Below are 27,888 nucleotides of genomic sequence, written 5' to 3'. Positions count from 1 at the left end.
GTCCCCGACACTCAGGCTCCCAGCAGCCTCTTTATGTTTGACACCCTAAAGGTTTTCCCTGTATTCATTCATTTATTCACTTTACAAACCCAGCCATGTACTGAAAAAGAATGGTTGTTTCATTTTATGGAGCGCTTCTGGGTGTTCTGTGGGTGGCGATTTTTTAAGGCATCCACCGTCCCTCGTGCCTGCATCCTCTGCTCTAATGTTTACTGCTCCAGCTCACCTCTCTCTGCCTGGTAACCACCTTCTCGATTTTATCCCCTCTCCCTGCACCAGTGTGCAGCTGGAAGCCCAGAGCATGTGCTCCTGAAGGTTCGGGAGACAGGGAGCAGGGTCTTGAGGGTGTGTGACCTGCCTGCCGGCAGCAGTTGCTCTTGAGCCTCACAAACCCACAAATCCCACCCTCCTTGTGGCCTGCGCCTGATTCCACAACCTCCTGCCTTTACAGGTCTCCACGTCTCTTCACCTCCCTGGCTCACAGCCTCAGGTTGTCCTCTCCCGCACTGTGCTCCCCATCTGTGGCCCTAGACCCAAGCGATGCCTACGGCAGGAATACTCACTGCGTCCGGAGGAGTCTGTGTCAGCCTGGTTCACTCCAGCCCACACGGGGTGCTCAGTACTGACTTGTTGAATGAATAAATGGATGATTGAATACATGAAGGAATGAATGAGAACTGGCTCTGGGCCCAGGCAAGGCACTCCTAATAACTGAAAATACATTTCCGGAGTCTGGTTATTCAAGTCAAAGTGACACCATGTTGGGACAGCCACAGTTCAGTCTATCTGCGCATTTAGGGAAAAGCATTTCCCTAATGCTTCGAGGGCACAGCCGGGATAGAGACGCTCCCAATTTACATGGCTGAACAGCACCCGGGCAAACTGCAGCATCTGCATTGCAATTTGAGGTGACTTTTCAGTTTCCGCCTCTGCAAACAAATGACGGTGGGCTCTGGCTTGCTTGTGTGTAACTAAAGGGCCCCACCTGGAGTGAAGAAAAAGCAAAGAGAATCCGTTCCAAAGTAGTTCGTTCCGCACCTCCAGAAACACGAACTTTCAGCAGCCCCAGCTGGCCTCTCTCCATAAAACAAAGCAAGGGCTCTGTCCTCCTACCCGTGCCTAGGATTTCAGGCCTTTGCTCCATTTATTCATTCATTTAATAAATATTTCTAGGACATCTTCCATGTGCCAGGCACAGTTTCAGGATTCAGAAGTTCAGTAGAAAACAGGCCAGGCGCAGTGGCTCATGCTCGTAATCCCAGCACTTTCGGAGGCTGAGGCGGACGGATCACCTGAGGTCAGGAGTTAGAGACCAGCCTGGCCAACACAGTGAAACCCCGTCTCTACTAAAAATACAAAAATTACCCAGGTGTGGCAGGCACCTGTAATCCCAGCCACTCAGTCAGCTGAGGCAGGAGAACTGTTTGAACCCAGGAGGCGGAGGTTGCAGTGAGCCAAGATGGCACCTCTGCGCTCCAACCTGGGCAACAAAGCAAGATTCCATCTCAAAAAAAAAAGAAAAGAAAAGAAACGAGCAAAGTTCCTACCTGAGCAGTGCTTCTGTTCTGCGACAAAGTAGCTACTGTGAGGCAGTGATGAACTCTAGGAGAAAAGATGAAGCGGCAGGTGCATCCTGCAGGGATGCAGGGTGGGTGCTGTCTAACGTGGGCCAGTCAGGAAACGCCTGTCTGTGAAGGCAACTTAGCTCAGCAGAGCACACCAGAATTAGGGGGAAGAGTGTTCCCTGTTGAAGAAACAGCAGCTGAGTGTTTGGGAAGAGTGAGGAAGCCCAAGTGGCTGGAGTGAGGCAAGGAAGGAGATGAGGCTGGAGAAACGCCCGGGGACTGGGGCCTGCAGCCTGCAGAGTCTCACAGGCTGGGCCAGGGTTTAGGGTTTACTTAAAGAGTGATGGGAAGCGGCCGGGTGCGGTGGCTCACGCCTGTAATCCCAGCACTTTGGGAGGCCGAGGTGGGCGGATCACGAGGTCAAGAGATCAAGACCATCTTGGCCAACATGGTGAAACCCCATCTCTACTAAAAATACAAACAATAGCTGGGCATGGTGGCACGTGCCTGTGGTCCCAGCTACTCGGGAGGCTGAGGCAGAAGAATCGCTTGAATCCAGGAGGCGGAGGTTGCAGTGAGCCGAGATTGCGCCACTGCACTCCAGCCTGGCTATAGAGCAAGACTCCGTCTCAAAAAAAAAAAAAAAAAGAGTGGTGGGAAGCTGTGGAGGGTTTTCCCTTCGGCAGGGGTGTGGAAGCATCCACGGACATTTCACAGGATCCCTCTGGCTGCTGTGTGGGGGTCTGACTGAGGGCCAAGAGCTGAAGCGGGGATCCGCTGTGGGGGTCCCTCAGAACCAAGCCTAAGGATGCATGGATGGGACCATGTGCAGAGAAGCTGCTGGATTCTGGAGGATGTTAAGGCAAGGGCAGCTGCAGACACACTAATGAGGAGGGTGAGGAAGTGGGAGGAGCCAAGGTTGGCCCCAAGGTTCTGCCTGTGAGGGTGGAGGGTCCTTTTACTGAGAGTAGGAGGGGAGGAGGAGCAAGTGGAGGGGGTGTCGGGTCGCCTGGAGGTGACTGGCAGAGCTAGGGTAGGGAGTGGGCCACACAGGTCAAGTTCAGGTGTGAGGGCAGGGCTGGAGAAACACACTTAAGAAATGGAACCACGGGACCTGATGGGATCCCCCAGGGAGCAAGCACCGGAGAAGCAAAGGATTCTGTGGTCTGAGCCCAGGGACGCAGACACTTCACAGGTCACCATAGGTGCATGTCAGGCCCCATCCTGCTTAAAGCTTCCCGGCAGCCTTCCTGTGGATGCCTAGGGCCCAGCCTCTCTGCCCTCATCTCCCTCCACCCTCCACTCCAATCACTCTGGGCTGCCTCACAGGCCTCCTTCAGTTTGCTAAACTTGCCCGAGCAGACCCCTTCCCACCCCAGGGCCTTTCACATGCTATCTCCTTTCCCTAAAATGCCTTCTCCCGCTCTTCCCCTGACTTCTTCCCTTTTCTTTGGGTCTCATCTTAAGTGCTGCCTCCTCAGATGGCCTTCCCTGATTCCCCATTCTAAAGTAATCACACACGTGCATGAGCAAACACACATACACACCATTATTTTCCCTCAAGAGACCTTGCTTATGTCTTTCAAAGCACTTATTACAAATTGTCATTATCTGTATATGAGTGTGTTCATTTGAGAAACATCTGTCCCCTCTTCCCCACTTGACCATAAGCTTCATGAGACAAGGATCTTTAGCTGTTTTCACCACTGTGACAGTGAGATATTTGTTGAATGAGTGACTGGGGAACCGATACCAACACTGGTTGATCATGTGCTATGTTCTCGATACTGTGCCAAATGTTTACATACCCAACTGTAATAGCCATCATCACTGCTCGCCAATAGTTCCAGTTCTCCTCTTGGCATGTAGGATTATATATCCTCATCTCCCTTGAGATGTGGCTGCAGGACTTGTTTTGACAATGAAACATGAGAGAAAGGACATCTGTTGCTTTCAGGTGGAAGCACGGAAGAGCCAGCATACAGTTCACCATGTTCTCTTCCCCTGCCAGGGAAGCCTTGCATGAAGGATGGAGGAGCCTGTATCATCTGCAATTCCTGAGTCACTATAATGAGCAGATCCCCCTCCCCAGACCTACACAGATAGATAGTGTGAGTGAGGAAAAACAATCTTGTGGTTTTAAGCCACTGAGAACTTGTGACTGTCACATGCATAACCCAGCCCACAGTGCATTCATTTAATTCTTCCAGCAACCCTGTGACATGCTGTCTGCTCCCACTGCCCAAAACCATTCAACTAACACATATTGAGTCCCCCCACTAGAAGGAGGCACTGACCCCACAAAGAGAAATAAGAGCTGGCCCCCAAGAAGCTTATGGTCTAGAATGCAGAAATAGCCAAGAAAGCACCATAAAATGTAGTGTAGTGGAGGTGCAGCAAAAGGAGAATCTTTTTCCAAAAAATATTATTATTATTTTAGAGAAAGGGTCTCACTGTATTGTCCAGGCTGGTTTCAGACTCTTGGCCTCAAGCAGTCCTCCTGCCTCGAACTGAGTAGCTAGGACTACAGTCTCGTGCCACTGATCTTGACCTAATGGTGCCCATTGTCCAAGCAGGCAGAGGTGGAGGTACAAGAAAGGTACCTGGCACAGGGATCAGCCTACACAAAGCTCAACACTGTTGGAGAATCAGGGGCACACAGGTACATTAGCTCAAGTAAATGCTAAGCTGCTCTTACAGACTCTCCAAAATATAATAGTTTCAACCAGTTAGAAGTTGAGTTCTTCCACACGTAACAGCCCAGAGCTTGGTACTTCTAGGCTACAGTGTGGTAGCTCTGCCATCCCTTAAACCTGACTTCAGTCTCTGAGTTCAAGGTGGCTACTCTCACTCCTGCCATCACATCTGCATTCCAGCAGGAGGGGAGAGTAAAGGGTTGAAAGGAGCACATGCCCATTCCTTTTAAAGATATGATCTAGAAGCACTAGTGTTCACTCTCTCATTCTGGCAGCTCCACCATCCAGTCATCCACGCCAGTACTGCCCCACTCCTCCTGCTCAGGTGCCCTCTACAGCCAACTGAGTCCCTCATCTCCAGGGCCCCATCTCTCACCAGGCCCACAACACTGGCCTCCTAACAGGTCTCCCAGCCTCCAGGCCAGACCCTTCCAACCCACCACCCACAGAGAGGCTGTCCCAGTTCACAGCTCCAACCAGGTCACTCCCTTCTTAGAGGAAAGCCCAGGCCACTGGGTGTAGCCCACAGGCCCCCTCCCCTCAACCTTGTCCAGCTCTTCAGTCTCGTCTCTCAGCCCTGGAGTGCTCATCTTGGTCTTCCCAGTATCTCTACTGGGTCTCTCTTCCCAAATACACTGTTGATCGTCTCTGTCCTTTGCTTACTTCTGAAATACCCTTCCCCGTCTCCATTCCACTGGGCAGACATTTAGGGATCAGCTCAGGTTAACTCCCTCAGGAAGGAGACCCTCTTCTGAGCTCCTGGTGTGTGACCATTCTCCTCTTTCCCAAATTGCATAATTGTTTTTTCAAGCTAGTTGGTTCTCGTCTCCAAGAACTGCAGTATATCCGGGCTCACAGTAGTGCTTCAAAAACAATTGAATGGAGAAATGAATGGTGGAGGCAGAAGCCAACCAGAGTGTCTGAGGCAGGCAGCGTGGAGTGGAGGCTAAGGATGAGGGCTGGAGCCAGACTGTCTTTGTTCAAATCCCAGCTCCACCACCTCCTGCTGTGTGCACTTGAGCAAGGTATATAAACTCTTTGAGCCCCAGTGTCTCCGTCTGTAAAATGGGAACAAAAACAGTACTTCCCCCATACACTTGTTGTAAAGATTAAACAGTTCAACTCGTGGAAAACTTCAAATAGTGCCTGGCAATGCGTTAGCCCTTCTTGTTATTAGACTGGGGCAGTGAGAAAGCTCAGGTGAAACCAAGCAGGGGATTGGCCTGATGGGATCTGTGTCCCAGAAAGGCAGGAGGACACGCCCACTGCCAACCGAAATGAAGGAACTGGGATGTCTTAGTCAGACTGGGCTACTGTGACAAATGACCATAGACTGGGTGGCATATAAACAACAGAAATTTACTTCTCGCAATTTTGGAGGCTAGAATTCTAAAATCAGGGTGCCAGCATGGCTGGGCTCTGGTGGGGCCAATAGCCACCTTCTGTTGTATCCTCAATGGCAGAGAGCAGAGGGAGAAGCAGGATCTCAGGACACGTACAAGGGTATGAATCCCATTCCTGAGGGCTCTGCCCTTGGGACCATCTAATCCTAACCACCTCCCAAAGCCTCCACCTCCTAATACCACCACTTCGGGGGATAAGGTTTTAACATATGAATTTGGGGAGGACACAGAGATTCAGTCTATAACAAGAGACCAGATTTACCTTCTTGTCTGAAACAACTAAAACAAACAGACAGATAAAATTCATGGAACCGCGGTTCTCAGGACGTTAGACATTAAGCAGTGAATGACAGGGGTCCCTAAGAGATGGGAAACAGATGTGAGACTACCATTGTCCTCCTTAGTGCACAAGGAGAGGGGACCCAGGCAGAACAGACTAAGCTGGAGCTCAGGGAGGCCGAGAGGGCTAGAGATTACAGGCCAGAGTGCAGCGAGGAGAGACTTCAAGAGAGCGAGCCCCCAAGCCCTCCTGGAGCTCTCAGCTGAATACTGCTCCATGCATCAGGTTTCAGGGAGGAAACTGTCTGAGGCTGATTGGAGAGAACGATCCCTGGATCTCACATATGATCCACCAGCCAGAGTGGAAAACTGCATCATTCACAGGGCACAGGCTTGAGAACTCACAAAGATTCGTCTTAGAAGTGGGGCACAATTAGCCCTGGACTAGATGCTGCTCTGGTCCTGTGCAACAAAGTTTAAAAGCAAGACCTGAAAGGATCAAACCATGTCCAAGTAACAACCGCACTCTAGACAAAGCTCAAGAATATTTCTGTGTATACAAAAATAATCAGCACCCAATGAAGGAAAATTCACAATGTCTGGAATCCAATTAAAAATGACTTGGAGCTGGGTGCGGTGGCTTGTGCCTGTAATCCCAGCACTGAGGGGAGGCCGAGGCAGGTGATCACTTGAGGTCAGAAGTTCCAGACCAGCCTGGCCAACATGGTGAAACCCCATCTCTACTAAAAACACAAAAATCAGCCAGATGTGGCGGTGCATGCCTATAATCCCAGCTACTTGGGAAGCTAAGGTAGGAGAATCACTTGAACCTCGGAGGTGGAGGTTGCAGTGAGCCAAGATTGCGCCATTGCACCCCAGTCTGGGCAACAGAGCAAGGCTCCCATCTCAAAAAAATTAAAACTTGGTATACAAAGGAGGAGGAAAATGTTGCCCATAATGAGAAAAAATATCAATCTAGAAATGACACGATAGAATTAGTAAGCAAGGATATTCAAAGTTATTATAATTGTATTCAAGAAGCTAAAGGACAAAATGAACTTTTAACTAGAAACATGGAAGACAGAGAGAAGATCCCATTGAGCTTCTGGCGGTGAAAGCTACAATGCTGAGATTTCTGATGCGCCGGATACAGCATCTTGGATACCATGGAAGAAAAGGTTTGTGAACTCGAGGACACAGTCATAGAAACCACACAAAATGAAACACAGAAGGAAAAAAGGCCAGGAAAAAAATGAGTAGAGCATTATTCAGTTATCAGACAACTTGGAGGCCTAATATATGTATGATAGAAGCTTCTGAAGGTGAGCAGATAAAAGGGGTAGACGGAAACATTCTTGAAGAAATAATGGCCAGACATTTTCCAAATATAATAAAAGTTTTGAACCCACAGATCCAAAAATTTCACCAAAATCCAAGTAAAAGAAAAACAAGGGCCAGGCGCAGTGGCTTATGCCTGTAATCCCAGCACTTTGGGAGGCCGAGGCAGGCGGATCACAAGGTCAGGAGATCGAGACTATCCTGGCCAACATGGTGAAATCCTGTCTCTACTAAAAATACAAAAATTAGTTGGGTGTGGTGTCTCATGCCTGTAGTCTCAACAACTTGGGAGGCTGAGGAAAGAGAATCATTTGAACTAGGGAGGTAGAGGTTGCAGTGAGCCAAGATCTCACCACTGCACTCCAGCCTGGTGACAGAGTGAGACTCCATCTCAAAAAGAAAAAAGAAACATGGGGAAAAAAAAAAAAAAATGACACCAAGGCACATTCTAACCAAATTGCTTAAAACCAGTGAGAAAGAGAAAACTTTAAAAGCAGCCAGAGGAAAGAAACATGTCATATACAAAAGGACAGACATAAGGATGATGGCTGATATTGGGATGCTCCTTGGGAACAACGCGATGCCATTCAGATTTAGAAGACAGGGAGCAACACCTTTAGAGCATTGAAATAAAGGCTGTGCCGGAGCCACGGTGGCTCCCACCATTTTATCTGACGCATAAGGAAGAGAGGTCAGGAGTTCAAGGCCAGCCTGGGCAACATAGAAAGCTCTCATCTATATATACTTGTGTGTATATATATAAAAAGGAATAAAGGCTGAAAGCTGCAGCAGGAGCTGGGAGACAATGACAGCCATCCAGGGGAGAGAGGTGATGAAGGCATGAATCCAGGAGGTGGCCCTGGGCACGGAAGCAGGCGGATGGAATGTTGGGGATTAGTGACTGATGAGAGGTGGGAAAGGGGCCTAGAATAAGGCACAGCTTTCTGGCTTGCATGGCTGCAGTCACCAAGACGGAGACTGTGGGAGACAGGAAGAAGAAGACTTAAGAGGTTTGGAAGCTGGGAGTGAACTATAAATTTAGCACTTGTTAGATGGCATAGTAGTTAAGATAGAGAAAGCTATACCTGGCTGGGCATGGTGGCTCACACCTGTGATCCCAGCATTTTGGGAGGCTGAGGCAAGCGTTCAAGACCAGCCCGGCCAAGATGGTGAAATGCCATCTTTACTAAAAATTGAAAAATTAGCTGGGCATGGTGGCAGGCATCTGTAATCCCAGCTACTCAGGAGGCTGAGGCAGGAGAATCGCTTGAACTGGGAGGAGGAGGTTGTTGTGAGCCAAGATGGCACCACTGCACTCCAGCCTGGGCGACAGAGTGAGACTCCATCTCAAAAAAAGAAAGAAAAAGCTATAACTTAATAACAAACCCTGAAATCTCAGCATGTTAGCATAAAATAAGTTTATTTCATGTTTATAGAAAGTTCATCGTGGGTTGACAGAGGCTCTCCTCCATCCAATGATTCAGGGACCCAGGTACCCTCTATCTTCTATGCCACCATTTCAACATGTGACTACCCAGATCAGCACAGCAAGAGAAGACAGACAAGGAGGAAGTACCCAAGCCTCAGTCCAGAAGTGACTGGCATTATTTATGCCCACAGGTCATTGACCAGAATACTCACATAGCCTTAATCCAACTGCAAGGGAAGCAGGGAAACGTAAGAGGACATGGATATTTGGAAAGCTCTGAGGCCATGAGTTTAATGAGAGGACACAGAACTTCTGAAGGAGCAGAAGAAAAGAGTTCCAGGCCTGGAGCCCCAGAACGAGCCCTAGCGTTTGAGGAGTGGGTGGAGTAAAGCAGCCCAAAACCACAGAGGAGGGAGAATCCGGGTGGGAGGAGGGCCGCAGAGACCCTGCTGTCCTGGAAGGTGAGACCACCAAGGCTCAAGGGTAGGGCTCACATCCTCTCCCCGTCTCTGGGCTCGTGCAATGATTTTGTAGTCTTGAAATCATTCTCAGTAGATACTATTCTCTGTTTCACAGAAGTGGAGACTGAAGTTTGGAGAGCTAAGAGGCTCAGGTACTCAGGTCGCAGAGACCGGCAAGAGGACAAAGCCAGGGTCTCTAACCCAGCTCCTCAGTTGGCCCTACATGTGCATGGTCCCAGATCCCGCCTGTGCCCCGACCACCTCTGTGGGTTGGATGAAGCTGGATCCTTACCCCAAGCTCCTCTCCCTGCTTCCCCAAGAGCATCTTACAAGCTCAGAAAGAAGAGTCTTTACGAGGCCCTCTGAAAAACACATGCTCCCCTAACTTTCCAGATTGAGGGAGGGCAGGTGAGCAGGATGTGGGGTGGTGGTTTCCAAGGCCTCGCAAGTCCAGACAAGCAGCCTGACTCTATGGACCTCAGTTTCCTCTTCTGTTAATGTGTACGATGAGGAACAGTGGATGGTCTTTGGGGCCACACACAGCTTACTCCTCGTTCTATGCTTTCTTTACCCATGAGTGAAGGAATGGCGGAGTGCAGGGCTGGCAGGCCCACCCTCATTGGTCCCCTCCACCAACAACCCCCACTGCTCTCCATCCTCCTCCACTGCTCCAAATGTTAACGACTGAGCACATGGGAGGCTGAGGTGGGTGGATCATGAAGTCAGGAGTTCGAGACCAGCCTGGCCAATATGGTGAAACCTTGTCTCTACTAAATATTAAAAAAAAAAAAAATTTTTTTTTTTAATGAGCTGGGCATGTTGGTGTGTGCCTGTAGTCCCAGCTACTTAGGAGGCTGAGGCAGAAGAATTGCTTGAACCCAGGAGGTGGAGGTTGCAGTGAGCTAAGATCGTGCCACTGCACTCTAGCCTGGGTGACAGAGTGAGACTCTGTCTCAAAAGACAAAACAAAACAAAACAAAGAAAACCCTCTTCCTCCAGTCACAATCTGGGCTGGGAAGCCAAAGGAAGGGCTTGATTTGCATACTCGAGCCCCTCCCCAACCCCCTAGCGTGTGCACAGTTGCCATAGCAACTGTCCCCGAAAGACTCTGCTTGGCAGTAGCCTCCCCTTTTTGCACTGCTGGCTGCTTACCCAGAATTTGAGCACTCCCAGCTCAATCCCTTATTTTAAGGATGAAGAAAGCGAGGCCCAGAGAGGAAAGCTGCTTGCCCAAGGGCACACAGCAAGTTGGTGGCAGAGCCTTACCTAGAATCCAGGTCACCTGATTTCCACTCCAGGGTGCCTGTCATCCTAGGAGGGAGATGGGGGTCACTTTCTACCCAGTGACAAGCGTGCTACATCTGTGTTCTCCTCAGGCCTCTGGGGATGCCCTGAGGAAGCGTAAGTGAAGAAACTGACTTTGGGCAGAGACAGATATTGCTGAGTGCTAGGGGGTGGGGATACAGATAAACAGTCTCCTCTGAGTATCCATTCCAGCCCCGTCTCCCTCATTCATTCATTCAGCAAACACTTGTTGTATGCCTGCTACATGCCAGGTCCTGTCCTAGCCCCTGAGATTGAGCTGTGATGAAACAGAAAACAGTCCCTGCCATGGTGGGGCTGACAGTCTGGCGGTGGGTGGGAACTATGAGCAAGGCTGCTGAATACAGGGTGAAGTCTGGGGCTGAAGGGGCCCTCAGGAAGTGGAGGAGGGCCTGTCCTTCAGTTTGGGTAATCTGGGAAGCTCTTTCAAAACCAGATCTTTTAAAGCTTATCTGTCCCCTGTTCCACACCTTCAGGGCAGCTGGTGTCTTGATGCTGAACTCCAGCATGGTTCCCGGCTGGTTGATGCGTTTTGGGAGACCATGCCTTGGCTCAGAAGCCTGAGGCTATAACCACAGAATTCTGGGCACTGATGCTGGAGCTAGGAATATGTTTGAGGGCAGTGGACTCCCTCAAACCACGTGGGCAGCAGGCCTGCAGGCTTGGAGGGTAATTTTAGATGCTCCAGGAAGGATCACCCACTGGCACTCACCAGCACCAGAATGATGACAGAGATGCATCTCCTGGTGCAAAAAGACAGCCCTTCACCTCAGAGTTAGAAAGAACAGGTGCCCTGAGAGGAGATGCCAGTTGCCCAGCAGTCAGCAAACCCTTTCCTGGGAGCGGAGTTTGGTTTAACTCTTTATTTTCCAACATACAGGAAAGAGAGCAGGATAAAGACTTCCCATGTGCCCATACCCTGCTCAAGAATCATCCACTTTTGGCCACTTTGGCTTCAGCTCTGCCGCTCCCTGCCCACTGTACTTTGAAGCAAACTGGAGCTGGTTTTAGAATAAAAGAAGGAAGAGGTGCCCTGGAAGTTAAGTGGGTCCCCGGGGGTAGCTGCACCCGGAATGGGGGTGGGGGTCCTGGTTCTGCGGATGGAGTAGGAGGAGGTCTGGCTGAAGGAGCCAAGCCCCGTTTCCTGCACCAACCCCACCTCCCTTTGTTTTCTCCCTCCACCCCCCTTTTCCCCCTCACTCGCAATAAAAACATAATTATGGGGCTTTATAGAAAAAAGGCAAATTATGGTGACATGCTTTAATTATCCATCGTGCAATGGCGGGCTGAATTACACAGGCAGGGCCTTGGAGGTTACCTAAAAATAAAGCAAGAAGCCTCATCAGATGCTAATTGCTGCTTTCGCCAACTGAAGTAGGATTCTGGTGTCGAGTGCCATTCCGTGCTGGGTTGGGGGCGGGTGGGTGGGTCTGAGCCCTGTGAGGCTCAGAGTGCCAGGGCTAAGCCCTGAGGGGCAGCTGGGACCATCCAGGGCAGGCAGGAGGACAGGAGGAGCCCTCAGTGCCAGGGGAGTGCCTCCGTCTCCCCTCCTTGTTCAGTGGGCAGATGGGAACCTGGGACTGGGAGGTGAACCCAGTGACGGTGTCAGAAAGCGGCCACCCAGCCTCCTGCAGGCTTGGCTTCTTCTCAGGGGTTTCCCGGCACCCCTTGGAGGGCCTGGAGGCTGAGGTGGTGTGGGGGCAGCTCGCATGTGATCCACTGAGCCCTCTTTCCTGCCTGGCTCTATTCCTCTGCCTCCACGGCCTGAGACGGTGGAACAGAGAGGGCCTGAGACGGGGAGATGGGCCGGGCAAACCAGAGGACATTATCGCTCAGAACAGCCCCACTGAGCCAGAAGGGCCCTGAGACTCCAGCTTGCCCTCTGCTCCTGCGGCTTGTCTCCCCAGGGTCCTAGGAGTTCCACAGAGGTGCCCTGTGCATCCAGCTGGGCTGGAAGTTGCTGGGTGCCTGCTCAGGCTGGTAGCAGCACAGCCTTGGGCTTGAGCCCCAGGCAAGCTCAAGTGGGCACGTTGCTCACTCCTGACTTCACAAAGTCTGGTACCACACCTGGCCCACTCGGCTGCACAGTCCATCTGTTGGAGAGCTTTTAAATTGTGCCCATGCCCAGCCCTCCCCGCAGAAATTCAGGTCCAGTGTTCTGGAGGGCCCAGCGTCTGTGTAAGTTCCCTGCTGGTTAGAAAGTGTGCTGTGGGGTGGGATGGCCACTAGTCCAATCCCTTTGTTCGAACATTGAGGAGGCTGAGGCCGAGGGGGTGAGGACATACCCCTTGCACACAGCAAAGGTCTCTGGGGGCCACTGGCTCCCTATCCAGGGCACCAGAGACCCTGACCTCCTCCCCCACCCCCACCAACATTTTGTTGAGATCTAACGTTCTGAAGATACTTAGCAGCTTTCCCCGGGCATTAATAATTGAGGATGAGAGCAAGGGGAGCAGCCAAGCCGCCCGGGAAGGGCCAGGCATTCCTCCCACCACAGGCATTAGGACAGGCCGCAGCCCTCGCTGTACTGGCCCTGGGTGATGGACCCGGGACCCCAGCAGCACCCACCCTCCCAACTGTTGCAAGTCTAGCTGGCAAAGGTCTTCCTAGGGCCTGGTTCCCTCCCATCCACCTCAGACCCACAGAGCCCACCCACACCTCCACACCCCGGGCTAGATACCCAAAGTCACACCCACCCAAGGCTTCCCTCCTCCACCCACCTCATTCTCACAGTCATTTGACTTTGGGACACAGTCTGCTGTATCTCCCCCTCACACTGGAAGCTTCCTGAGGGCAGGGCTGTTTCTCTCCACTGGCAGGGGATAGGTAGTCCCTGAGGGACCCTCCTGAGAGCCAACGGGCAGCATCCCCCTTAGAACCTAGATGGTGTCCCACAGATGTAGGGGCCCTAGCCAAGTCCTGGGCTGAGTGTCAAAGCCCTGGGCCCCAGGCCCTGCCCTGGACCTAGCCTTGGGCCTCAGGCCATCAGTCACTTCAGGAGGGGCGTGAGCCACAGAGCAGGCCGGGTGCCCAGGCTGGCGGCGCTGCCAGAGTCACCCTGGGGGAGAGCCGGCTGGACCCCTTTCTGCATTCCTATCACCCTCCCCTCCACTGCCCTGGAAGCGTCTGGCAGATACCCTTGATCGGGCAACCTGGTTCTGCCTGAGTAGGCTGGAGCACTGGGTGGAATCTCTAGGCTGGAGCACTGGGTGGAATCTCTAGGCTGGAGCACTGGGTGGAATCTCTAGGCTGGAGCACTGGGTGGAATCTCTAGGCTGGAGCACTGGGTGGAATGTCTAGGCTGGAGCACTGGGTGGAATGTCTAGGCTGGAGCACTGGGTGGAATGTCTAGGCTGGAGCACTGGGTGGAATGTCTAGGCTGGAGCACTGGGTGGAATCTCTAGGCTGGAGCACTGGGTGGAATCTCTAGGCTGGAGCACTGGGTGGAATCTCTAGGCTGGAGCACTGGGTGGAATGTCTAGGCTGGAGCACTGGGTGGAATCTCTAGGCTGGAGCACTGGGTGGAATCTCTAGGCTGGAGCACTGGGTGGAATCTCTAGGCTGGAGCACTGGGTGGAATCTCTAGGCTGGAGCACTGGGTGGAATCTCTAGGCTGGAGCACTGGGTGGAATCTCTCCTGGGCAGTGGTGGTCTCAGGAGCCACTGTGCACAAGCAGGACAATCAGCAAGATGCTTCCCTTCCTGCCTCCCTCGCACAAACATTTATTGAGCATCTACTAGGTGCTGCACACAGATCCCAGGGTAGAAGAGATTTCCTACTCACAGGTGTTTGAGATGCCCAGGCCAGGAGTAAGAGTGGGCTGATGGAGGGGACATAACACCTGGCGTGATTCAATGTCCCAGAATTGAATTGGGACATTGAACTCAATGTCCTCACACCCAGTCCCTGCCCACTGCCCAGGGTTCCTCCAGTCCCTTCCACTGTGCCCCATAGCCCTGTCAGCTAGCCTGGAGATGGGAGGGGGTACAGTACGTGGGGGCAGGGCAGGGGTAGGGCAGGAGGAGGTGGCACAGGCAGCCCGGTTCCAGCTGCTGCCTGTGGCCTCATCGTGTCGCTGGCTCTATAATTTACCCCTGGCAAGGCCCAGCCCATAAATGCTCTCGCTTCTTACCTCCCAACCTACCAGGGAAGCAGGTTGAGCCTTCTCAGTGATTGTCTCAGGCCACAGGCCTGAAACAGGCATCCTCACAAGCCACTGGGGCCTAAACAGACGATCAGACACTCAAGACAGACACACATGTGCATGGAGGCACCAGGCATGCACACAGACATGCAGCCAACACAGCCACATGGCCACGCCTGTGCTGTGCACTTGTGGGCCCACGTGGACACACACCACACACTGATCTCCAGGGCAGACACACATCGTCTTAGCACCGAACCTGGAGACAACACAAGCAGCGAGGGACAGCTGTGATGCTGGCAGCCCTGGAAGCTAACTTCTCAAGAGGGTGTCCTGGCTGGAAGGAGAGAGGCGCAGGGTATGGGGGGCGGGGGCGGGAGGGCAGTCCCAGGTGTGAGAGGTGTGAGACAGATGACAGGTAGGGCAGAAATGTTACCTCCCAGGGCTGCAGGGCAGGGGACAGAGCATCTTTCTACCGAGGGGACTACCAGGTGCTGATTCCTGGAATTTCCTGTAATGTCTCTGCCTCTTACCTGGAATCCTGCCCCTCCCTGCCCAAGGCCTCTCCACACCACCCTAGATCCCAGCCTAGGGAGCAGTCTCCACGGCCCCCAAGCCCTCGGTCTCCACAGCCCAGGTCCCGCTTCCCTCTAGGTCCAGGCCCTCCAGCTGCAGGCTGAGCCTGCGGTCCCGTGGCAGGACCCTCAGTGGATGTGGAGCCCGGGTGCAAAACCATGTGTTTATTTTTATTAGAAATGTTCTGGTATAAAAACAGTCATGCGCTACACATTGTCAATAACCATCACCAAACACCCAGGCACTGAACTCCGTGTGGTCGGCAGGAGGGGCAGGCGGGCAGGCGGGCAGGACACACGGCAGACGGGTGGAGCAGGCGGGCAGGCTGTGGGCCACAGGGACACACACAGAGGCCACCAGGAGGACGCAGCACTTGGCAACACACTTGAGATTTGTTTTTGTTTTGGCTTTTTTGTGTTTTGATTTTTTTTCCTTTTTTCTCTTTTGTGACATGGAAGGTTTGGTGAATTGGGAAAGAGTGGCAGGGAGAGCGGAGCAATGGCTGCACGAGAATGAAGCGGAGGAGGACAGGAAAGAAAACGGCAGAAGACTGACACAGGTGGGACCCAAGAGAGCAGGAGGAGCTGAGGACAGAGAGGATGAGGGAAAGGAGTCAGAGGCAAGAGCCAGAAGCGAGACACAGAAAGCAGCCGGGGACACCAGAGAGGGGAAAGGTAAAACAAATTGATAAGAGAACAGAAAGACAGGGCTGGAGACAGACGGGGGTGTCACCAGCAGCACAGATAGACACAGAGGGAGGAAGAGGTCTAGCACTGGGGCTCACACGACCTGAGCTCCTGTGGTTTGGGGCCAGGAGGGGCAATCGTCCAAGATGCAGGTTCCTGTGATGGCCTGGCACTGCCCTGGCCCCTCGTCCTCCTGTCGCCCACCCGGCTTTCCCAGGCTGCCAGCAGTGACGGCCAGGGTCTCTGCTGTCCTCAGCACCAAGCCACATCCGTGGGCGCCCACGGGCAGGTAAGACATCAGCTGGGCCCTTGGGTGTGAGTGTGGCCCTGGCCCGTCACACCATCCACAGGATCACGGCTCCTCCTCCTGCTCAGCTCCATGGCCTCGCTAGATTGCATGGTTGGTGTAAGTGACGTAAGTCTGTTTGGTGGCCAGCGCTGGAAGGAGAGAGAGCAGGGGTACCCAGGAATCAGGGGCTACTGTTCTCAAACTCTCCTTCCACACGGGCATAGCCCTGTACAAGAACCTACCACAGCTCCCCACTCTCATGGCACCGGTCCTGAGCTGAGCAAGCAACATCACCCCAAAGTGTGCACCGGCCCTGCCTGGCCCATCCAGCATCTTCTCCTGCTGTTCCTAGCTCCCCATCCAGGGACTGGGCCCACGTTTCCCACCTCCATGCCTTTGCCCGGCTGGGCTGCTTGCCTTTCCTCTTCCCTTTGTCACTCTAGAGATGCCACCTCCCACTGGTGCTCCCTTCCAAAGCCCACTCCCGTGTGAGGGTCTCCCCAGCATGGGGCCCCTGCCACCTCCTAATTCTACCACACTTCAAAAGAAACCTTCTTTATGACATCATATAACCTTAAAATATTATCAAAAAAACGTCTTTCAGAAGTTCACATACATTTTGAACATGCACACGTGAGGAATATACATTAAAATAGAACAGCGGTCTAGGGAAAGAGAGTGGGGAATGGGGACAGAGGAAATAATAACAAAAACCGGAGCAGGGCCATGCATGGCTGGAAACTAAGGCATGGGATTGACTCAGCCACTGCCCCACGCCCAAGGAAACACAAGTCCCCCGGGGCCCCACGGCCCTCTGAGCATCCACCCTTTCTACCTCTCAGCGCCCGTCTCCCTCAGTCTTGAGCCCCCCTTTTCTGCTCCAGTCCATCTGGCCCTTACTCCACACTGGGACTGGGGTGGGACATCAGGGTGTCTCCCATTCCTGTCCACAGCTGAGTGATCGGCAGCTCTCATGCACAGTGTGAGTGTCCCGCACCCCTCCAGAGTGCAGATCCCACAGCAGTCTAGTGAGGAGGCCAAAGAAACATCACTTAATTTGCCAGATGAGGAACTGAGGCCAGAGGGGTGAGGGACCTGGCCAGACCCTTGGTTTTGCCTTGCCCAGCCAGGGTTCAGGGCTCCCTCAGTGGCCTGGGGCCAGCTCAGTGGCGGTAATCAGGGCACTATTGCTGCCGGGGGCAGGGGCTGGTCTGCAAGTGTGGAGAGAAGCAGTGGTGGGAGAAACCAGCTGCCTTTGTCTTAAAGCAGCCCTGACCCTAGGTCGGGATATGTCAGCTCAAAAAGGAGGCGCATCTGCCAGACACAGCCAGGGGCATCAGGTCTGGAAAAGAGGAAACTGGGGGACAAATGTGGTTGGTGTTCTACAAGTTGTCCCCCCAATCCTCTCTCCCGTTTCACTGGGCACATGACTCTGAAGAACTGTTTCCCAGCCTCCCTTGCAGCTAGGTGACACCTTACCTGACTGCACCCTTCCTCATGAAATACACACGGAAGGACTGTGCAACTCCCATGTCATTTAATTAAAATGAGGCTTTCCCCCATTCTTCTTCTCTTTTCCCTTCCATGAGCAGAAAACCATTGAGATCATCTAGCCTCAATCTTCAAGGAGCCAATGGAGAATGAGATGGAAGGATCCTGGGTCCCCACTCCTACCCACCCACCGTGTTCTATTACAGCAGAAACAAACATCTGTCTGATTTGAGCTGCTCTGTTCCGGGACCTTTTTGTCATAGCAGCATAACTAGAAGCCCACTAACACAGGATCGTGGTGTCCAGCTATCAGTCTATCACACGTGGAAGAAGCAAACTGGCTGGGGATGGGGTGAGCAGAGGGGTCCACCATGGGACCAGTGGGGAGGCATGAAGGTCAGAGTCCAGTTCAGTTAAAGGAAGAACTTTCTCCTGGCCAGAGCTGGATGGAGTCAGTGTCCTGAGCTCTCTGTCAATAGAAAAATCCAAACAGATGATGAAGAATCACTTAGCTGGATAAGGGTGGGCAAGTTTCAAGGCTTAGGTGCCACCTGGACAGGTGCCAATGGAAGAGAAATGGTGTCAAAAAAAGAAGAACAAACATGGCACCTTACAGTTCGTGAAGAATTACCACCATCTCTGAAATGACCCATGTCCTTCCAAGGGTGCTAGATGACCAAGAGGGCCGAGGGAACACAGGACAGGGCAGCTTGGATGGGGCAGCATCCAGGAAGTGGCCTGGGATGGCAGGAGGTGCTGAGAGGGAGATCAGCACAGATCAGCACCCTGGGGGCAGGGGCCCACATTCTAGTTGCAGGGAGGCCTCACACTCTCTCTGAGCCTCAAGCAGCTCCTCCCCTTCTTTGCTGAGCCTCAGTTTCCCTGCCTGTAACATGGGCAGGGTGGCCCTTTGTGCCTAGACTACTTCTCCTGAGGGACTTCCAACTGCCCCCAAGATCTTCACCCCATTCTATCCCCCATGATCAGAAAAAGAGCCGCAGTGACTATGCGAATCACCGCATGTCAGGCTAGTGAGAATCATTTCCCCAGGGCGCCATCAGCCCCTCTGGGAACTGATAAAACTCAGCTTCCAAGCCTGTAAAACCCGTCAGCAACTCCTGGCTCAGAGGTGGAAAAAACTCTCAGCAGCCACAACCAAATCCCCACCAACTGCAGGGGACTCCAGGGGCAGCTGCGGACTAGAGAGCGCATGGAAAGCAAGGACCGCAGGGTCTCTGCTCTCCTCTAATGCCCGACCTGTCTACCCTAGAAAATCCAGCTCAAGGTTCCAGAAGCTGGGGAGCCTTTCACCCAAGCCTCAGTCGCACCATCTGGAAAATGGGAGCCACAGTCTGCCCAGGGTACCCACGAGCTAACAGTGAGGCTCCAAAGGAAGGGTTCTGGCCAGAAGTCAGGAGACAGGGTCCAGTCCTGCCCGCAATGCTATGGGGGAATCTCGACACATGCTGTGTGGCCCTTCCAACAAATTGACCTTCTCAGAGCCAAGATTCTCTCATCTGTCAGATGGGGTGACAATAAACACCACGTGGAGTCGGCCAAGAGGTGAATAGAGACACTCTTTTTTTTTTTGTTTTTAAGATGGAGTCTCACTCTGTCGCCAGGATGGAGTGCAGTGGCACAATCTCAGCTCACCGCAACCTCCGCCTTTCGGGTTCAAGTGATTCTCCTGCCTCAGCCTCTCGAGTAGCTGGGATTACAGGTGTGTGCCACCATGCCCAGCTAATTTTTGTATTTTTAGTGGAGACAGGGTTTCACCATGTTGGCCAGGATGGTCTCGATTTCTCGACCTCGTGATCCGCCCACCTCAGCCTCCCAAAGTGCTGGGATTACAGGTGTGAACCACCGCGCCCGGCCAGAAACACTGTAAATACGGCAACATGCTGGGCAGAAGGACAGGGCTGGAATCACTCCAGCAGTGGGGACAGGATGGGGACAGCAACACTCCCGGAGCAACCTCAGTGTGAGAGGAAGGCTGAAGGGTGTGGGCTGAGGCCCCAAGCCCACCCAGTGCTGATGACAGGCCCTGGTTGCCAGCTTTCAGTTGCCGGAGGCTCAGATAACAATTAGTCAGGCAGCACTAGGCGCCAGCTGACAGCCCCCATTTGTCCCCCCTTGTCTCCGCACCCACACCCAATCTGCCTACAATCAGGCCCCTGAATTATTTATTCTGTTGTTTGTGTGAAGATATGTAGCCCACCAGTGACAGAGTGAAAAATGTCCCTGCTCCACAGGAGTGATACTTCCCCACTCCTCCGGCTCACACCTCCTCAGTCCGGCTGTCCCCAGAATTAATCACCTGGCTCCTGCCTGGTGCCTTCATGGCCCCTGTTGTCACTGAGCTGAGAGACAGTGGGGCACAAGGTGCTGGCCACTGGCCTTCACACAGAAGATGGGGAGGGGGCTCCCCCTTTCTCTACCATGGAAGCCCCTAAGACTTTCTGTGGGGAGGATGCCAAGGCCTGCAGGGGGTCTGGGTGACTACAGACCCCTCAGTCCCTCCCAACCCCAGAGCAGCTGGAAGTGAGGCCTGTGGGGGCCGCCCACAGCGTGGAGGCCCCCAAGCTCCTCCTGGGCAGGAAGCAGGGGTCTGGGGATACAGGGTCTCCCTCCTCAGGCCTCCATACTCCTCCTTCTCTGGCAGGAGTGGGTAGTTGTCCCGTGTTCCCAGGTGACTGGCTGGAGCAAAAGCAGAAGGCAGGGCCAGTGCTGAGCCGTCAGAGCTCTCTGTGAGGGCCCCACCCTTTATGGGGCCCCCTGGCCTGTCACAGCACCCACAGTGTCAGCCTTTGGGGTCAGATGTCACCTCTGGGAGGAGCTCTCAGGCACACTGGGGAAAATCCCATGTGACAGACCTGCTTCTGCACATGGCAGAGAGGGTGCCTTGAGGGAATGCGACCTGAGAGCCAAGAAGGGAAGTCTCCATGGGAAGGAGGAAAACTGGGGTGGGGGTGGGGTCCCCACTCAGGCAGAAAGGCCTGATCAGGGCATCATCTGGGGTTTCTGGACATCCAGGAATACATGAAAGGCCAAGTGTGGGAGTCCCATGGGCCCCTCTGCCCCTTCCCAGCTGTGTATGGGGACCAGCATGGCACCCAAAGGGAGCCCCAGGGTCATAGGTGGGGCTGGGGGGAGGAGGAGGTCTGGAAAGAACCAGAGGTCACAAGGGAGGGAAAGGGGGACACACAGGCATCGGGTGTTGATCAGAGACAGGGAGGGTGTCAGAGCCAGCATACTCTCCACAACAGAGGAGCACAGGCCGGCTCCCGGAGGAAGAGAGGAGTTGGCAAAGATGGTGGCACTGTCCTGTAACCAGCCCTGGAGGGACCTGTCCTGGCCAGCCCCAGACCACAGGCCTGCCCCTCAGCCGCCACAGTCCTGCCTGGTGCCCTCCCCCACCACAAAACCTGACCTCCTGCCAGGTCTCCTCGGACAATCCCTGGACAGGCAGCCACCTCAGCGCCACAGTAGGCAGTTCTGCGGGCCCCTCTGCCTCACCCTGCCCCTCACCCACCAGTCCTGGCCAGCCCATGTCCCGGGTCCCCATCACTCAGGTGCCTGCTAGGAGGTGGCTAGACAAAGCCAGGCTGGGTGCTACAGCTCCCCTGGGCCCAGGGCCGCTCCCACCCCACCGGGCTACCAAAGGGCCAGTGTGCAGGGCCCCTAGGACGACCCCTTCTCCCAGAGGAGCTGAAAGGGCACAGGCAGAGACCTGGGCCCCAGAACGGAGAAATCCAGGGATTCCCGCTCACCCTCAGGGGCCAGGCGCCCCCTGGTGGCCTGGCTTGGGGTGGGGCACAGATCGCTAGAAGGGCGCTGCTAGGGCACCGGCTGGGGAAACTTGAGGTTCTCTCCAGGCCACCAGGAGGGGCAGGACAGAACGGGCTCTGATGTGGTGCTTCGGGGCTCTCCCTGAGAGGGTGGTCCCCACCTGTAGCCTCAGGGTTCCCCCGGTGTCCCCCGCCGCCTCCCCAGGATGGGGCATGGGGCGGGGCGGGGAGGGAACTCAGCTGACCTGCTGCAAAAGGAGCCGGCCGGGGCCCGGAGGGGACAGAATGGGGCTGGCAGCTCACCTGGGGCCTCAAGATTTTCGCAGAGCTCAGACTTGGCCTCGCCATTGGGCCGGAAGTTGCCCTTCTGCGTGAACTTGTTGGACATGGCGGCCGCCGTCACGACGGCTTTGAGGCTGCGTTTGCGCTTGGGCACGTTCTGCTCCGGGTGGAAGAGGATGATGTACACCTTGGGCATGTAGAGCATTCCCAGGGACACCGAGGCGCTCAGACTCACGGAGACCGTCAGCGTCGTCGTCTGGATGTACAGCTGGCGGAGGGCAGGGCGGCATCAGAGCAGGCTCCGCCCTGACTGCAGGCCCTGACCCCCGCCAGTTCCCACCCAGGGACGCACATGGGGACCCCACCCTGCATCCTGCTGCCTTCAGGCATCAGGGAGTCCTGACAGGGAGCTGAGACTGCAGACCAGGGTTTCTGTATTCAGATCTTGGCTCACCACTTCCAGCTGTGTGATCTTGGACACATCACATCCTTGTGCCTCAGTTACCTCATATATAATATGGGCGTGATCATGACAGTACTTACCTCCTAGGGCTGTTGTGAGAATTAAGTGACTTAATAAATGTTTAAAAAGTGTGGAAAACATCTGGCACATGGTAAGTGCCATTTCAGCTTACTGCTGTTATTTGCTATGCAGAGATGGCACGCCTGACAAGGGGCTCTCAGGAGACCACAGCCCGCCCTTCTCAGGGCTGAGGTTGAGAAGAGCACCCCTTGGTGCCTTGGAATAACACCCCGTGACCATGCCACAGCCCCTCAGACCAGGCACCCATTCAGTGACTGCCCCCAACCGATGGTCCCCCGGTGCAGAGCCCGGGATCCTCAGCGCCCATGGCGATATGGTGGTGGCACTAGTCAGAGCTCATTTCACGCTCGCTCACCAGCACTAACGGTGACAGATGTTTAGCAAAATGAAAGCCCATTAATCTGGGTGTCGGATAATCCATTTTACAATAGTACGGCCTTCCAGGCAGGGCCTGGCAATTCCCACTGTTCCCCGTCTGGGATTCCCCTCCCTGCCTCCTGCTTCCTCCAGGTTCTCCAGGCCTCAGCTACCCCTCTGAACCCCTCCGCCAAGGTGGGACCAAAGGAGACCCAAGCTAAGCCTCCTGGGTCTGGGCATGAGGGAGGCAGGAAATGCTCTTCCCCAAAACTGCTCTTTCTGGGCTGGGCCCTGCCCTGGAATGTGGATGATGTGCCACCTCCAGGAAGCCTCTCCTGACCCCCAGCTCTGTAGGCACCCATGACGTCTTTCATTTCTTATACCCAGACCAGCAGTGTGGACACAGGTCTGGACTTGTGTCCTGAAGGCGCAGGGACCCTGGCCCCATCTGGCAGTACCCCCCATGTAGGGACCAGGTCTTCCAGTTCTTACATTCCTCCCTGTCCCTTGTACACCCCTCCATAAATGCCTCGTGACACTGGATGGTACAACCTTCATTTCCAGCCACCCTGCCCTGGGTTTCCTACCTTTGGGAGAGGTGCTAGAGAAGCTGCAGGGCCTAAAAGAAGAGTCCTGCCCTTCTGTGGGCCTCTGTCTTTTCCTCATGCAATGGGACAAAAGCAGCTACCTCACCTAAACCATAAGGGAACCCGAGGCACAGACTGTAAAGCCATGTCAAAGTTGCTTTTAGTGATCGCACGCACTGAGGTGAAACTGAGAAGAGACATAGGGGACATGGGGGACGGCCGGATAGCTATGACATGCCCGAGCTGAGGCGCTGACACTTTTCAAAGCCCAGCCTCCAGGCCAGCGTGGCCCACGTCAGGCAGAGCTCCGAGGGGAAGAAAGCCGAGAGCAGCTACTAGTTCAGGAAAATGTCACAGGCTCAGGGGAAATGAAAGCCTGTCCCCCAGTAAGCACACGTCCCTCCATCCTCATACACCACCTACACTCTCAGCCCTGGGCGTGGGGCTCTCCCAGAGGGAAAGGTCATGACCAGACGGCAGGGGGATGCTGGCCGTCTCTCCTGCCCAAGATATCAGGGTGAGAGAAGGCGGGGTGATCATGGTGAGAGGGCGGGAAGAGTCTCCAGAGCATCAAAACAGACCCATGGGGAATATCATAGAGTCCTGGACTAGTGGAGAGTTGGCTGGTCATCTGGGTCTTCACCATGGGGTGGTAGTTCCCTGGGGACAAGGTGTATCTCCCTCATTACCTCAGGGTTCCCTGAGGGCAGGGGCTGGCTCTCCTCTCACCCTGGGGGTTCTTGGGTATAGGGGTTGTATTCCAGGTGAGACACCCATCTTAGACCCTTTGCCTGCTCCTTATTGATGGGTGGAGTGTAATGGGCCGTATGGAGTTGGTGGGACCAGGGACCAGGGATAGAGGCAGAGGAACCCTTGCAGGGGACACAGTTCTATGTTGAGGGTCAGTGGCCTGGGTTCCAGAATCTACTCAGCCCCAGCCCACTGTGGGATGCTGGCAAGTTTCCTCCCCTCTCTGGGCACCAGACACCCCTCTGTGAACACAGACAGGGCCAGTGCTATGGGTGTACAACTGTGCAGTCACCCAGGGGCCCTACAAGGGCCAGCTCTCGCTTTAAGGTCCTGCTGCCACCATATTGAATTGTGGGTAATTTCTGAACAGTGGGCCCATCGTTTTCATTTTTTGCTGGGCCCTGAAAATTTTAGCCAACTCGGAACACAGGCATGAGCAGTCATTCGTGTTCTATTTTGTTTTTCAGCCTAAGAGCCTTTCTTCAAACAAAATACAAGATGGGGTATAAAAAGATCAAAACCCTCCATCCCAGCATGGGCCCTGGGGGCTCCTCTAGCCATCCCCTGCTGGGAGGTAGGCCCTGTACACAGCAGGAGGGAGCCGGGCTGTCCACCCCCAGTTCTGCTCCTTGCCCCAGGGTGTGGAATTTGAGCCCCACCCCGGGAGCCTGCCTCTGGCTCAAACATGGTTTCTGAGCCCCTCTGTGAAGGCACACATGGCCACCAGGAGGTGGTAGCGGGTTAACCCTTAGCAGAGAAACAGTGGTCCTCTAGACCCCAGCTGGCACTCCCAGCACTCCCTGGGGCGCTGGACCCAGGCACCATAAGGGTCTTAAAGGCAGGCAGAGTGAGAGGCGCCCTTCGGGCTGTGATCTCCCCTCCTCTCCCACCCACTCTCTAAGCCCATTGGTGCCTGAACTCCCACCACCCCGGCTCCCCTGTGTGGATGGGCCCTCGCTGTACCCCGTCCTCTGTGAGGAATCCTCCATTCAGCCTCACTAGGCACGTGCTCCCCACAGTGAAGGATGTGGTCTGAGCTGGGTTTGATGTGGGAGGACAGAACACCTGGGGTGAGGAAAGGGCACAGGAAGGAGCAGCTGTGGATGTGGATGATGAATTTCCTGCTTTTGTACTAGGTCTGGGGGTACAGAGTTCAAGGGGCCCCAGTGGGGGCACCAAGGAGCTCTGCCTGCCTTGTGCTTCTGTAGGTGGACCCTGATAGGAACTGAGATCCTCAGTATCTGTACAAACCAGACACATGAACTTCCCCACACCCTGCCTGCCTCTGCAGTCACATCCTACACAAGCATGACTGAGCAGTAACGCCATATAGTGGAGAAAGCCCGCTCAGTGTAATTCCAAATGGCTGCAGTGTTAAGCCTTGGAAATCCAGGCTAAGGCTGGGAAATCCATCTGCCTGCTCACTAGAGCGGCACAGACAGCTTTACTCTGCGCCGGCACGCGCACCCCAGGGGAATGGGTGTAGCTGAGCACGTGCAAGTGTGTGTGTGCACACATGCATGCCTGCTCACACACATATCAACATACACATACGTATCTGCATTGACACATACACCTGAGCTCACAGCTGCACACCTGCGTCCAACTCACTGGGCTCACACACCCCTTCACACCTGGGTACACACACATATATATAGAAACAAATGTACTTACATCTACACACATCCACGTGCACACACTAACATTTGCACTCACACATCTACACACCTGTGTGCACAAACACTCCTGGGCACACATACTCAACCCACCCATCCATGCACACACCAGCAGCTACATACCCTCGGCACACCTATCAACCCAGCCCCTCAATCTGCATGCACATGGGCACACACCTGTGCACACACACAACACACATGCACCACCTAGCATGCACATGTATAAAAAGGCACACATACGTCTATACACACACACCTTTGTATGCACACCACAACTCCTACAACAGCCACACCCCACTTGATCTACACGCACACACACGCTTAGCAGCCAGACCGGCAGCCTGCACTGGGGCATCTTGCAGCTCGGCATAACATGGCCCAGACACCGCCCCAGGGTTGCCTGAGTCTCTTAAGAAGCCTGAGAGGCTGAACCACAACAACTTCAAAGCATATCTCCTCCACCCCTCCCCATTCAGAGGCCCAGAGCGGGGAGGGGCATGTCCCATGTCCTAGGTCACCAGGGAGAGAGCACATTAGTGTGAGGCCAGCCTGTTATATGACTTGGAACAAGTCCCTGTCCCCCTCTCAGACTGTGAACTGATCATCTCAGGGACTCCCTTCACAGCAGGGCCAGGGAAGCCTCCTAAAAAGGCAGGAATCAGAGGAGGGCAGGTCACCTGGCGAGATTGCAAAGGGTAGGGAGGCTGAGTTGGGGGGCTGGGCTGCATCAACTGGAGGTGGGAGGGCCTGATATCCTGGGATGACAGGGGCCCTGCTGGGGAGCAGGCTGCTGGCAGGCAAACAGGGGGAATTATGGCAAGGTGGAGGGAGGGGCTTAGCCACCACATGGTGGCCTTACCACCAGCCTAGTACCTTTATTCCGTGAGGAGGTGTGGGATGGGGCCTCCTGGTATTGTGGAGGGTAATTTCTCAAGCTGCCAGCTTCCTGGGATGTGGAATGGCCTCCCTGCTGGTTCTATGGGGGCCATGAGCATTGAGCAGCGTAAAGGCCTCTGCCTGCACCTGCACTCAGCAGGGAAGATCTCCCACAGCATGCCTGGTGGGGGCCAGAGACCCAGCTCACAGCACAGGCTGGGCACAGTGGCTGCATGGTGGCTGTGTGGCTCAGGCATGCAAGGTGGGATCCCCCTGCTGAAACAGGCCCTGTCTCAGATCTCAGGTCTTAGGATACTCACTGCCAGCCCCAAGGTCTGCCTCTTAGTGCCTCCCATAGAGGCCCTTGAGGAGCTGTTAAAAAAGAGGTGGGCACAAACTGGGGAAGTCCCAGGGCATGAGGTGTCCCAGAGCTGTAGGGGGGAAGGGTGTGCTGGGGATGGAGGGTGCGCTCGAGTTAGACAAAGTGGGGTCAAGTCCAGCTGTGCCACCAAGGCAAGTCACTCCCCCTCTCTGTGCCCATGTCCTCATCTGTAAGCAGGAGGTGATGAGACCTACCCTGACCAGCGGCCACGGGGCCTAACGGCTGTTAGATGGAGTGTCTGGCACATGACGAGCACCCCATCCCATTGCAGCTTTGAAAACCAGGCATCCCTGTGAACTTGGACCTGCGCTCGTAGCTTTTTTTTTTTTTTTAAATGAGATGAAGTCTCATTCTGTTACCCAGGCTGGAGTACAGTGGTGCAATCTTGACCCACTGCAACCTCCATCTCCCAAGTTCAAGTGTTTCTCCTGCCTCAGCCTCCAGAATAGCTTGGATTACGGGCATGAGCCACCATACCTGGCTTCTTTTTTGTTTTTTTAATAGAAACAGGGTTTTACCATGTTGGTCAGGCTAGTCTCAAACCCTTGACTTCATGTGATCCACCTGCCTTGGCCTCCCAAAGTGCTGGGATTACAGGCGTGAGCCACCGCAGCTGGCCATGCACTCATAGCTTTAGATGCCAGCCTCAGGCTGACGACTCCTCAGTAGAACCTGCCCCTAAACTCCAGACTGCTGTATTCAATCACTGACTTGGCAGCTACACTTGGATGTCTAATGAGCATCCCAAACTTAGGACATCCAAAGGACCCTCTCTCCTGCCCCATCACAGGCTCCTCTCATTGTCTTCTCCTTAGCACGGGAAACGCCTTCCTTCCTGATTGTTCAGGCCTCAAAGCGTGGTGTCCTCGTTGACTCTCTTCTGGTCTCCCATCCAATGTGCCATCCACTGGAAACCTGGCCAGCTAGCCTCCAGACAGGCCCAACTCCCCCACTCCCCACTGTAC

At 54.2% G+C, this 27,888-nt stretch overlaps 1 protein-coding gene and 1 long non-coding RNA gene across 17 annotated transcripts in view; one reads left to right on the top strand and one right to left on the bottom strand.

Annotated features, from left to right (window-relative positions):
- The window catches only part of LOC128931277 (uncharacterized), a 189,570-nt gene that overhangs the window by 145,659 nt on the left and 16,023 nt on the right, over positions 1–27,888 (top strand). For 6 of the 16 annotated variants that reach the window (XR_013534076.1, XR_013534085.1, XR_013534080.1 and 3 more), the window contains 3 exons: positions 15,674–15,889; positions 17,783–18,033; positions 19,281–22,352. This is a non-coding gene — a long non-coding RNA (uncharacterized LOC128931277). Of the gene's footprint in view, positions 1–451; positions 8,648–15,673; positions 15,890–17,782; positions 18,034–19,280; positions 22,353–27,888 lie in introns of those variants that run through there. The other 10 variants (XR_013534082.1, XR_013534079.1, XR_013534092.1 and 7 more) reach the window with 6 other exon arrangements.
- LOC144582113 (metabotropic glutamate receptor 4-like) overlaps positions 15,883–27,888 on the bottom strand; it is a 35,653-nt gene continuing 23,647 nt past the window's right edge. The window contains exons 6-7 of the mRNA XM_078368927.1: positions 21,773–22,019; positions 15,883–16,339 (exon numbers count right to left, since the gene is read on the bottom strand). Coding sequence (XP_078225053.1) covers positions 16,290–16,339; positions 21,773–22,019 — 297 coding nt within the window. The 3' untranslated portion in view covers positions 15,883–16,289. The remainder of the gene's footprint in view (positions 16,340–21,772; positions 22,020–27,888) is intronic.

This window comes from Callithrix jacchus, chromosome 4, assembly GCF_049354715.1.
Source record: "Callithrix jacchus isolate 240 chromosome 4, calJac240_pri, whole genome shotgun sequence".
NCBI lineage: Eukaryota > Metazoa > Chordata > Mammalia > Primates > Cebidae > Callithrix > Callithrix jacchus.
This window is presented reverse-complemented; position numbering and strand designations above follow the sequence as displayed.